We start from the raw sequence: 13,075 nt of genomic DNA, 5'->3' as shown, positions 1-13,075 counted from the left end.
TGTTATTTTTAACATGATTAACTTTATTATTTAGGTTTAGTAATTGTAGTACTTATAACTTTTTTCAATTAGTTGCAAAACAGCATTTCTATATACTGTATTTTATTTGAGCTTAATTTCAATTACCACAAACAAAGATGCCTTCTTTTTGCTGAATTCTTTAAGAAAAAACAAATCCTTCAATACTGAAAAATGCTGTGTTGTGTTACTGCCGAATGTAGAATGTTTTAAATTTGTTTAATTATTAGATTTCATTTCAGTTACAATGATGTCTTAAAAGGCAGTTTCCTATGTAGGTAGTGAGGTAGCTCACTCGATTTGAAACTGAACCTATAGAATTATGTTTCAAGTTACAGTGATATACTGCTGAGTCACACAGCACAGGTGTGTGTTTGTGTGTGTGAGTGTGTTTCGGTCATACTCACAGGTCAAAGACCAGGTAATGGAAACCTTCTTCTGAGATGCTTTCATGGAGCCGAACTGGGGTTGAAAAGATAACAGGAGAATCCGCATTAAACAACATCTACACAGAGATGCATTATGAAAGCACATTATTATAATGAGAGGGACATCTTGAGCATTCTTCACTCCATCACACAGTATTCATGACATCTGATGAGAACATACGGCATACGTCCAATTACATGCTATTATAGTGATGCTTACAGTTACGAAGCACGTTTTCAGGCTTAAGTTAACCATAATGAGCACATGGCGAAATTAAATAACACAAAGAGGATCCATCGAAAAGAGAGAGAGAGAGAGGATGGATGACAAGCTCACTTATGTACACAAGCCGCATGTCACGTAGACAGTGACACACACCGAGTGTATTGGGTTGGGGGTTGGATGGAGAGAGAGAGAGAGAAATAAGGAGAGAGAGTTGAGTAAACACTGCCCAGAATAGCAGAGGCCTTATGAGAGCGCTGAGAGAAAGAGCAACATAGCAACTAGTTGAAGGAGGGAAGGAAAGAGACGGATGATAAATAACAAAGGGACTGAGGCAAATCTGATGCTGGAAAATACATATATTAGATAAATTACTTCTACATTATTAGAGTAATGCAGCAAGTCAATATCCCTCAGAGTGATTGTTTGACAAGCAAGGACCTAGCATGTTGACACTGGTACTACAAACACGAGCCACGATCATGCCATTAATTACAGAAGCTCCAGTTTAATAAAGTCCTAAACATTCAGAGAGAGGTCAAACAATGGAAATTGGCATCTGCACTTAATATCTGTAGAGTAAGGTATATCAATATTTAGCAAAAAACAAATGTCTGAACTGGCAGAACCGGAAGGCACTAAGATTTGAGAGAACAGAAATAGGTTCGGCTATAATAAAATTGGGTATATTTAAGGTGAAGTTCATTTGGTGATTTTTCACAAGTTTTGAAATTACACATTTCGCCTCTATTTTTTTATTTACTCTATATCTTCTATATCTATCATATTTTTCTTTTTATAATTATCAGCATTATCATTACACACATCACCTTCCTTAAAATATTTGTAATTTAATAATAATAGTTAATTTGAAGTGTTTAATAACTGCAAAAATAATGACTATTTAATATGATGATTAGTATTTTTAATATAATGTATTGCTGACAGAGAACATTTTACAAACTATAGTAAATTACAAACAAACACATGACTAGCTGAGTGAAAGAGAGATATCCATTAGTGTGTGCCAACTGTGCCAGTAGCGATGAGCACTCAGTCCTCTCTCCTCTTTAACCTTTCAGACTGTCTCTCTCTCTTTCCATCTCTCCTCCTTCATTGGCTCTATTGTTTAGCACTTATGTGCAGCCCAAGCAGAAAACATGACAAGCTGTCCACTTGAGGAGAGAAGACAGAAGGGAAAGTGAAGGAGAGAGAGACCGATACAGGTGATGAAGCAGGATAAAGGTGATGCCATCGCCAGAGGGGGAACAGAAATGAGAATAAGAAAACACATTGGATGGAAAGGCGGTGGGATAGTGGGAAAAAAAGAGGAAGGAGTGAGACCTGGAGAATGGAGGAGAAAGAAACTGGATAGGAGTGTGAAGTTGAGGTCAGTGTGGGATACGATTCAAAAGGTTTGGAAGATGCCAGACAGTAGAACTACATAGAAGTAAAAGACAGCGGATGTAACTTAGATGAGTTATATAACATTAAATGTAGGGATGTAACGATTAACCGCGAGCCGGTAGAAAAACTATTCAATCATGTGATCGGTTGAGATGCTAAACAAGTCGCAATACAACTCGAATTAGGGAAGCACCGATATACATCGGCCGATGACTAATGCGCATCTAGTCAGTAAAGCCGGTTATCTATTTAGCGGTAAATTCCATCAGGTGCGTGATTTCACATAGAGCAGCTGCGCAAATCAATGGTGATAATGAACATGGATTTGCGCAGCTTGTCAATTAACAACGGCATTGTGTAGTAACAGCTGCTCTAGGTGAAATCACGCACCTGATGGAATTTACCGCTGATTAGATAACCGTCTTTACTGACGAGATGTGCATTAATCATCGGCCGATATATATCGGTGCACCCCTAACTGGAATAGTAGTTTATATGAATGTATCTCTGTGGGGAACTTTAGAAAAGATCTTGCCTCTGAACAATGCACATTTAAGTAGTGTTCATAAGCAGTTCTGCTTTGTTTACAGCGGTAACCTAGGAAACACTATCACTGCTATTCATAAGCGCCACCTGCTGTCAGAGAGTGAATCTGCATCTCGTTCAGTTCGTCTGCTGAATCATTCAGATAAGTTTTATATAGTATGGTTTCACAAAACTAAAGTCAGACCATTCTGCTTTTGCTTCAAATTTAGAAATTATACAGTCTAATTTAGATTAGAAACTACTCATGCTGCATGTATACTGCAGGTTTGTTTGGATCATGGTTAAAATCCAGTGGTTACCTCTTATTTAAAATGGAAAGAATACAGGCAAAGCCTTAGTTTGTTCATATTAAGAGATTTCATTTATTTGTGTAACTTACTCGTTTGATTTGGGGTTTGTTTTAAATTTCAATTTCACAAAGAAACGTGCAGCAATAGCCTAATAAAACGACACCTTTAAAATTGCGAAAGGTGAACTTTTAACTTTATATTAATCACCCAAGCAGGCAAAAGCAATAACCTCAAAATATATATCAGGGATTGTGTTACAGAAACTTTCTGTCTCAAATCTTCTGTCCTAAATGAGATCCTTACTGAAATCACCATGGTTACCAAACAGATAAGACAGGCTTCTAGCGTTGGATGTTTCTGTAACACGGCCCCAGGGGTATAAATATATAACACAGTTTGACTTATTATCACGGTAACATAGACTATATCACAATGTAGTTATTTTTGTTGAAAAGTAATAAAGAGAAATGGCTTATATTTTAATAACCATGATCCAAGTAAATATTCCAGTGAGATCCTTCCATTTAATTATTCTCTCTTATGATTTGATACTTGATGAACATGAAGCAAAAGATAAGTTCACCTATAATTAACGAACATCTAATATAATTTGCGTTATACAATATTTCAACCAGGTATGTCTTTCTTCATCTTCTTCATGGTTTTCTTCTATTGCCGTGCTTCAGAGCTCATTGGTGATAATGACGGTATTTGGGCTGAACTGCTGCCCACCAGCATCTCCCACCTCAGCAGTTATTTATAGAGCTCCACTCCTCTTCTCTTCTTTCCCTCTCCATCTCTCTCTGCTGATCTCTCCATCCCTCTACCTTCACCTCTTTCTTTGTCGCCATCGCCCCCATATCGATGGCTCTGCTTGTTTTTTTTTCAGTTGTTTTTCTCTCTCAGGTCTTCTCCTCATTCTATCAATCAGTCTCTGCCACTTTCTGTCCCCACTCATCCTTCTAATTCCCTCATTGCCTTGTTTTTCATTCTCCTACTGCTGCCTACTCAATTCTGCCCTTTATTAGCTAATTTTCCTCCTCAAAGTTCTTATTTTTTTCTTTAGTTCACACATTCTTTAAGACAATGACTTGTGAGAGGCTGTTCCGCCGGACATTGTATGTTTTGCTGCAAAAATACTTCAACCTAATTCAGTCACTGTCATCTCTGGCACCAGCTTACACACACACACAGACACACACACAGTCATAAACACTCACACAGCTGCAGATGCTCACAGCGTCAAACTCACATGTTCACAACCATTTGAAAGTTTAAACTAAATTGAGTCTCATTTAAACATTTAGGGTGAATAAGAGTTTTTATGTTTTTGAAACATGTATGTCATGCTCATCAAGGTTGCATTTTAGGATAAAAAATACAGATTTTTTTTATTTTTTTATAGATTTTAAACGTAATTTGTTGCTCTGATGGCAAGGCTGAATTTTCACCATCATTACTCCAGTCTTCAGTGTCACATGATCCTTTAGAAATTATTATAATATGCTGATTTGGTCCTGAAGAAACATTTCTTATTAATGTTGAAAACAGTTGTGGAAACGGTGACATTTTTTTTTTGGATTCATTGATGAATATAAAAGGTCAAAACAGAATTTATTTGAGATGGAAATCTTTTTCCCTGTCACTTTTGATCAATTTAATGCGTCTTTGCTGAATAAAATAATATTTATTTTTTAAATCTTACAGACCCCAAACAGTATGTTACTGTATGTTTTATTACAAAATGATATGAAGACTTAATGAAGTTTGTACACAAAAAACACATTGTGCATTAATATTTCTTTCCAAAACCATTTTTAAAGGTCGGGATGAACTAGAAAAGCAGCTAAAACATCCCATGATGCACCATATGAGGTTTGTTGAGAGAATGATTAGAATGAGTAGAGCTGGGTCATGAAATAGTCATGATCCTGAAGCTCAAAGATAAAATAGTTTTTATTTGTTAAACAGTTTTAGAACTCAAAAATATCATACTTCAAATATTCTCTTTTAATAGTTTTAATGGCTTTACTGTTATTCTAAAATAAAAATAAAAAAAGTAAATAAAAAAAAAGATAATGAGCATAATGAGGATCAAGCTCACCGATATTGGGGTGTTTGAGTAGACGACAGATTCGGGCTTCACGTTCCAGTTTCTGATGATCTTCAGAGGACAGAGAGAGAGAAAGAGAGAAGCAGGTTAGATATTTGAGATGGCTGATTGCTTGTTCTCACAGCTATAAAATAAGAGGGATATATCATCTGAGGTGCAAGCAGCTCTGTCCTCTCCTCCAAGAAGAGAGAACATTTTTCCACAGGTGTCATAGATGTGAAACACAATGCTGGAGAGGTAAGGGGGATAAACAATTCAGAGAGATGAAAAAATAAAATAAAAATGTAGATCTACAATTTACATGCAGAAAATGTATTCTAATTGTATTGGCAAAGCATAAAAAAACTGCAGAAACATATCCCAAGTTAACCAGGGTCTGCACATTTGGTCCTGTCATGATAAGACACTGTACATTTTGTGTGTGTGTGTTTGTTTGTAACAGTGGGTGTGATGTTCAAGCTAATCTAAGGCTTATTACTGAAACTTGTAATATAGTTGTGTGTGAGCTCAAAGGATGAATGTTGTGTAAAATTAAACAAACAAGCCCGAGGGCTCATATTCTCACACTTGCACCACACACACCACAAGTGCGGAGAGACTAAATAGCAGGCTCAATGTCTTGACGGGGGTTTATTCATCCTCCCAGTGTAAAGATCACCCACTATGCACTGCTGGAGGCCAGTAACATTGGATGTGATTCATATTTTAAAAGAAAATAATAGGCTTTAATGTCAAATAAACAATGTTTTGACAGATTATATTCAGACGGGCTATGCTAGCTTTCATATTTTGCTTACAAGACTTTGCAGATCAAACTGCATTAAAAAAATATTTTAAATCACCATTTTTATCTGGCTTTCTAGCTCTAAAAAGATCTAAACATCCTCAAAACTTGATCAATTTAATTTCAAAATGATAAATTACCCAATTGACAAAAGGCTTTGTTTAAAAACATTTGATACATTTATGCAAAAAAAAACAGAGAAAAGTGAAAAAGCAAGCTATATTTTCACATACCGTATTTTTCGGACTATAAGTCGCACCTGAGTATAAGTCGCATCAGTCCAAAAATACGTCATGATGAGGAAAAAAACAAATATAAGTCGCACTGGACTATAAGTCGCATTCATTTAGAACCAAGAGAAAACATTACCGCCTACAGCCACAAGAGGGCTTCCCTCTCACGGCTGTAGACGGTAATGTTTTCTCTTGGTTAATTTCTCTTGGTTGATGTCAAATTAATTTTGATAAATAAGTCGCACTTGACTATAAATCGCAGGACCAGCCAAACTATGAAAAAAAAGTGCGACTTATAGTCCGGACAATACGGTAATTGTAATGTAGAAACACGCATCTCCTGTAAAGCTGCTTTAAAACGGTATGTTTTATGAAAAGTGCTATTCAAAACATAAATGAATTAAAGTGCCCCATTATTAATAAATAAAGTTTTTGGATCCCAAAAGAAAGAACTGACTAAACCGTGTAGTCAGTAATTTGAATCCCACTTCTGTGATGGCTACACGTCATGGTGTAACACATTTGCATAATCCCCACCTATGTTCTACATTGGCTGTCCGCTAACAACTTGACCCGCCCTCACAGTATCTTGTTTGTGTGGTTAACATCACCTTGCATGCATGTAAACCTATTTTAGGAGACAAAACATGGCATAATAGGGGCACTTTAATTATTAGTGAACACTAATCTGATTTAACTGATCTTGTCTTGGCAACAACATAAAATACATTTGCTAAGTTGCCAAATATATTTGATTAAATATCAAGTAAATATCAGGGCCATCTCAAAAGTCTCAAACAAGTCATGTCCTTAAGTTAACTTGCATCGGCTGAAACAACAGTGTCATCTTGCTTTGCAGTCATCATGTACATGAAACACCATTGCTCCCAACCCGCCCCTTCTGAACTTTATCCCTCGAATCTCTGTCATTACTTGAGCACTCAGGAGTGGAATGACAACTTTACTATGTATGTACTTATAGGATCTAATGAAGAGAAGAGTGATGTGAATTACCACATCAGTACATGCATGTTGTGCAACCGGTATGGACAATGTAATACTGATGACTTTCATCCACCCAGATCTCTGCAATTAACACATCAGCTTGAGTCAGTCTTCAGTTTCAATGCTGTCTAATCTGACATGCTTAAGCAAGATGTTTTGGGAAGCGGAGTCTAGTTGGCCTCCTAACTGGCTCTAGTCCAAACCTAGTGGGTTGTCTACGTAGGCGGCATTTTAAGGTGTGCTCTTGACATGAAGACTGTTCCAAAATGTAGGCAGCATAAAAGAGACCTTCTTTCGGTCAAATTTTTAAAGGCAGCATTGCATGTATGATTCACAGTGAGGTCAATACCAGCATGCACTGCTTAGTTAAAATCAATGACAAACTTAAAAAAATAAAATAAAATCATCCAAGATGGTGGAAGAAGAAATTAAATATATAAATATGAGAATACAATTCACTGAATACAAAGGTACCATTCAGAACTTTAGCCTTAAAAAAAAAATTGTTATGCTTTTTAGGATATTATATAACAATATGATAAATTGTTGAAACATTAGGAGAATGCTCACATCCAAATCTACTAAAATAATGTGTACAGTATTCCAAATCGCTGACTTATAAAGTTACATTTCAGTCAATATGCTCCCTTAGAAGGCAGTTGTCAAGGTAGGCACTAAGTGATGGTTTGGGAACAGAACTATAGAAACACACTAGGAGGAAAAAATTTTTTATGTAAATGTTCTGCTTTGTAAAACACACACACACACATTATCATTTTCCATATATTGTGCTATCACTACCCCATTCTGTCTTGTTGACTTTCTTTCTCTCTGAGCTAGATTAGGTGTTAGCCTTTCAAACATGCAACACCACACATACACACACACAGCAGACATGCTCCAGGCTAACAAGATCTTCTCCCATCTTGCCCTGTGACCCAGTGGAAGATTAACCCTTAGCATGCCACTGGCACAAATGCTGTTTTGCTCCACAGCCCTTTCACTTCTGGCAAACTGACCACACATACTCCAACCGCAGAAGCAGAAGAGTGCCAAGATGGCACCAAATCCCTGTTACCGGATCAGCTAAGAGACACAATGTGTGTGATCCTATGAACTAGCAGCTGAAGCAAAGAGAAATCCATTGTTTATATATATATATATATATATATATATATATATATATATATATATATATATATATATATATATATATATATATATTTACATACACACACAAACAAAACATGTTGATGTTCCTCCTTTCAGTTCTCTATTTCTGCTTATCTCATAAAACAGCCATAAAGGTGAGGATATTTCAGGTCATCAGAATATCTACACCATCATACCCACACACTAGCTAAATGTATGACTACTGTCTGTCAGAATGAGCTGGTTTAGCATTAAAATAGACGCTTTAAACTCTACATACTTCCTCATGATATTTATTTTTATGTTCACAGCCTACATTTATGCTCCAAAAAGATACAAGATGACACACTACATTGAAAATAAAAAACTAATTCAAGTAGCAGCAAAATATGCATACCAATATGAAACTTGGAAGTGCTAATACAGCATCAAATCAATTGCAATCTTTTCGTTATCAGAGTAAAAGAAAAGCCTCCTTCAACCATCTGGCTCTATTCCCATTTTTTTACAATCCAATCAATTCCAGAGAGATCAATTCAAATTTTGCTCTACATTCTCTTGCTGAATATCCTGTAAAGTAAAATGAGTTCCTCTAGCTCAAACTAGAAACACCAAAGTCATGGGCTCGATCCTCAGGGAATGCATGAACTGATAAACCATATACCTTCGGATAGAAGTGTCTGCTAATTATATAAATGTAAAAACTGAAAAAAGTTTCACACTGACTGAAAGTGCTATCCGCTGAAAGAACGGTCTGATCTTCAGCCTCATTTACATGACGACTGATTAAGCTCCACTAAGGCAAAAGCTGAATACATCAATGACAAATACATTTTAAGATACTCTACTGCATCTCAGAAGTTTCAGAGTCCCAAAAGTGACTGGAGAGGAAACTCCCTTCTATATTACCGAGAGACAGCAGCGTGCTGCTATCAAAACTACTTCAGTTTCACTACGGAAGATAACACACTCTCATGCTGCAGTAATTGTATTACAGACACACACAGCCCTCTAATCTGATGCATAATTAAACGCAGGGTAGAGATAGGAAGGGCCCTCTGTCCTGACACTGGGGGAAAAAGAGAGCCATTGAAAGGTTACAGAGAGGAGGCCAAACACTAGAACAAAAACACTGAATGTCAAATAGAGCTTTTAATACAATGTTCATAGATATTGTGCACAGATCTTCAAAACAGCTGTAATATTCAAAATAGCGTTAAATGATGCGTGGAATGGAAATGTAAACACTTGTTTGTCAAGTTAATTAGGATCAATTTAATTAAGATCCTTCAATAGACAATAGAAAGTGATTTACTGAAACTAGAATTGAGTATAAATAAAATTACAATTTAACTTAAAAGAGAAGTTATTAATAAAGCAAATAGTTGAAAATTTGCAGAATTAGAAGAATTTTAAATGGAATTAAAATTCAAGTTGGCACTGAAACTGGTTTGGAAGTTAACTAACTGGAACTGGAAATGAATTGGATGGAATGGGATAGAAAGTCTAGAAAGATTAGAATACTGACGCAAAAGTGCCCCTAATCACCAGAGGCAGTGTGTGTTTGAGCGTGTGTGTGTGTGTAAGAGAAAGGATTTCACGAGACAAGTACTTAATGAAGCAAAATCACACCTCCCTTACGTGAGCATCTACACTGTAAGCTTCTGCATGTGCGTGTGTGTGACATCATCAGTTCATATGGCAGATCCTCCTTTGTTCCTTCACTCATTCATTTACTCTATGAATATGAATAATCCTGGGCAGAGCAGAAATCTCCCCTTATCAATCACACTTCCTGTTGACATCATACACTGACTTAGTCAACACAAAAACCCATTTTACTTCCACAATGGGATGTATTTAAGTAAAATACTAAAAGAAAAAGGGAATCCGCACACCAAGCAAAAGCAAAGGTCCTTTGAACAAAAATGTATTACTGAAGATTTACATGGAAGTAACAACAAAATCTAGAGTGCACTAACAAAAATGTGACTGCACACAAAGGAAAGAAGGAATGTATTTAAGTAAAACAGGATATTTAAAAAGTAAAACTTGAGGAATAATTGTATCTATAAGGGAAGCCTCCTCAGTACCCCGATGAACCACTAGTTCATCCAAGAATCACTTATGCACAAGCACACTCCGTGTCCAAGCACAGATGTGCACACCTGCTGCATTATAATGGAGTGTTTTCCTGTGAAGTACATTGATTTGTACATCCTGTGCTGAGGACTCAATGTGGCCAGCAACAATCTCCGGGTCCTCTTATCCTCTGAGAAATAAATGAGCTGGTGTTGTGACTTTGGGTCTTAAATAGGGTCTTTTATACATATACAAACATACATACATACATACATACAGACAGACAGAAATACATATATTCATCCGAAAATGAGTCAAAACCTCAGGCAAAATGCCCGTTTGCCAACTACCCTGATGCATAATACACACAAAATTATTTTGCTCAATATATTATATTAAATTTGATCGTATTATTTCAGTACATATACCGTCTAGGAAATGCATGAACTAATCCAAATGATAATTGTCCACACTGATTTTTTTTTTTTTTTTTCAAAAATATTTTATTTGTATTCATTTGGATTATTAGGTCTTTGTTGCGCAAAATAAATAAATAAATACAATTAATTCATATAAATATTTTTATTTTCTTTGCAAAAAAGTGCATTAACTGATAAAAAAAAACAAGGCAATGCACACCACTTTAGATCAAATAAATAAATGCAAACATTAACAATTTGTTTTTTCAATACCATGGAAGTCAGTGGTCCCATCAATCTTAGAAAAAGAATAACCTAAAAATAAAAAATAAAGTGTTCTGCTTTGATTTAAGCTGGCAAGGATGTTTCCCAACTAGTAAACACAATGATAAAAGCCAAATTACAGCGGTTTCATGTTCCGTGACTTGTCAAGATAATGCCTTCATTAGGATGCCAGAGGGAAGGAGGAGGAGCTCAGAGGCAGTCGACTGAAACAATCGTAACACACACACACACACACACACAAAACACACTCAGGTAACCCATCCCCAATAGAAAATGTTCAATCCTAATATGGATACGGATGCTGAAGTGTTTAATTGCTTCATCACCCGTGCCATTTAGAGACTCTGTGCGCGTGTGTTTTAGTGTGGGTGTCAGTGTTTTGCTTTATTGTGCTGAAGCTCAGAGATCTGTGGGCTCAATTACTGGCCCACAGGCACTCCTGTGTTTGTCGCAATCAACAAAACTGCAGTGGCCGACAGAAAGGAGCAGACGCAGAGGAGAGCAGATCCGCAGGGACACAGGTCTGGATCCACAGCGTAAGTCAGTATGAGCCTGGACAATTAATAGCCTGTCAATATCTGCTAGAAGCAGCTGGTCACCGATGTTTTTCCATTTTCCAAATGATGAAATGAAATTTTTTTTTCCAATGATGAATCTTAAATATGACAGGAGGCTGCTGTTGAAGGAGCAGCCCCAAGAAAATAATATCAAGCAGACTTAAGAGTTTAGAGTTACAGAAAACACTGAATTATGTGCATTATAATATAAAATAGAGTAACATTTGAGCTTACAAAGAACTCCATTTAAAAAAAATATGATGTGTAATATATATATATATATATATATATATATATATATATATATATATATATATATATATACAAATTGCATAATCTATTAAAACCTTTTTTTTCCACAAAGGAAAAATCTACCATTAGTTATGCTGGTTAATGCCTCGTTTTTAATTGATACTATGACTAGCTGTATTGGGATGTCAGCAGTTAGGTAATGCAATACTCTAAAGAAACAGCACCTGCATGTGTCAACCAACTATAGTCATTTAATACTCTAGTATTAATACTCTACATAATGCTCTGGGAAAGACTTTCTTCACCATCAGAGGGTAAGGCTGAGGTCACATGGGCTTTAAAATAAATAAATAAATAGATAAGATCCAGGCCAAATCCATGCTGGGCACACTGCCAGTCTTCACAACACTCACATACAAACCACAACCACACAGACACACATGCCAAGTCCTTAAAATGAGTGAGTGGGTGGGTGAGTGGGTGAGATACCAACCACAACCACATGTACACACATCCCAAGTCCCTAAAATGAGTGGGTGGGTGAGTGAGTGAGTGAGTGAGTGAGTGGGTGGGTGAGTGAGTGAGTTAGCGCATGGGTGAGTGAGTGAGTGAGTGAGTGAGTGAGTGGACGGGTTAGTGAGTGAGTGGGAGGGTGAGTGAGTGAGTCTGAGTAAGTGGGTTGGGTGGGTTTGTGAGTGAGTGGGTGGGTGCGTGGGCGTAAGTTCAGGGGAAAGTGCGTGGGTGGATGAGTGAGTGGGTGGGTAGGTGGTTGCCACTCAACATGATATGAGGTATTTTTTTATCATATTTCATTTTTTATAAATAGTGTTAGTAAAAAAAGAATAAATTCCAAGTAAAATGTTAAATTATGGCATATGGAAAAGTGCTGGTTGACATTTTTTAACAAAGCATCTAATAGAAACATCAAGCAGCACTCAGTGAGATTAAGTAGCCAGTGGACTTTTGTATATTAATCAGAGGTGTCAAGTAACAAAGTACAAATACTTCGTGCACACATTTGAATAATGTCGGGCTGTAAACGGGTTCGGGCTTTTAAAAAGCTGTCAATCAAAATTTACTTGTTGGGCTCGGGCCGAAATCTGTAGGGCTCGGGTCCTGTCGGGCCTAACTTGATTACAGCTCTACTCGTTATATAATCACATAATGGATTGAATTAAATTTGGACTTAAACCAAAACCTCACCCATGAACTGAATGCTAGCTAGCAACATCAGCATTCCCTAATTAACATTAATGAGGAAAGCCGTCTTTTTTGCAATGT

At 36.6% G+C, this 13,075-nt stretch overlaps 1 protein-coding gene across 19 annotated transcripts in view; it reads right to left on the bottom strand.

The window, feature by feature from the left end:
* LOC113056007 (calcium/calmodulin-dependent protein kinase type II subunit gamma-like) overlaps positions 1-13,075 on the bottom strand; it is a 64,133-nt gene that overhangs the window by 28,051 nt on the left and 23,007 nt on the right. For all 19 annotated transcript variants that reach the window (XM_026222452.1, XM_026222434.1, XM_026222435.1 and 16 more), the window contains exons 3-4: positions 5,017-5,076; positions 426-480 (exon numbers count right to left, since the gene is read on the bottom strand). In XM_026222452.1, the coding sequence (XP_026078237.1) occupies positions 426-480; positions 5,017-5,076 (115 nt within the window). The remainder of the gene's footprint in view (positions 1-425; positions 481-5,016; positions 5,077-13,075) is intronic.

Source organism: Carassius auratus, chromosome 37, assembly GCF_003368295.1.
Source record: "Carassius auratus strain Wakin chromosome 37, ASM336829v1, whole genome shotgun sequence".
NCBI lineage: Eukaryota > Metazoa > Chordata > Actinopteri > Cypriniformes > Cyprinidae > Carassius > Carassius auratus.
This window is presented reverse-complemented; position numbering and strand designations above follow the sequence as displayed.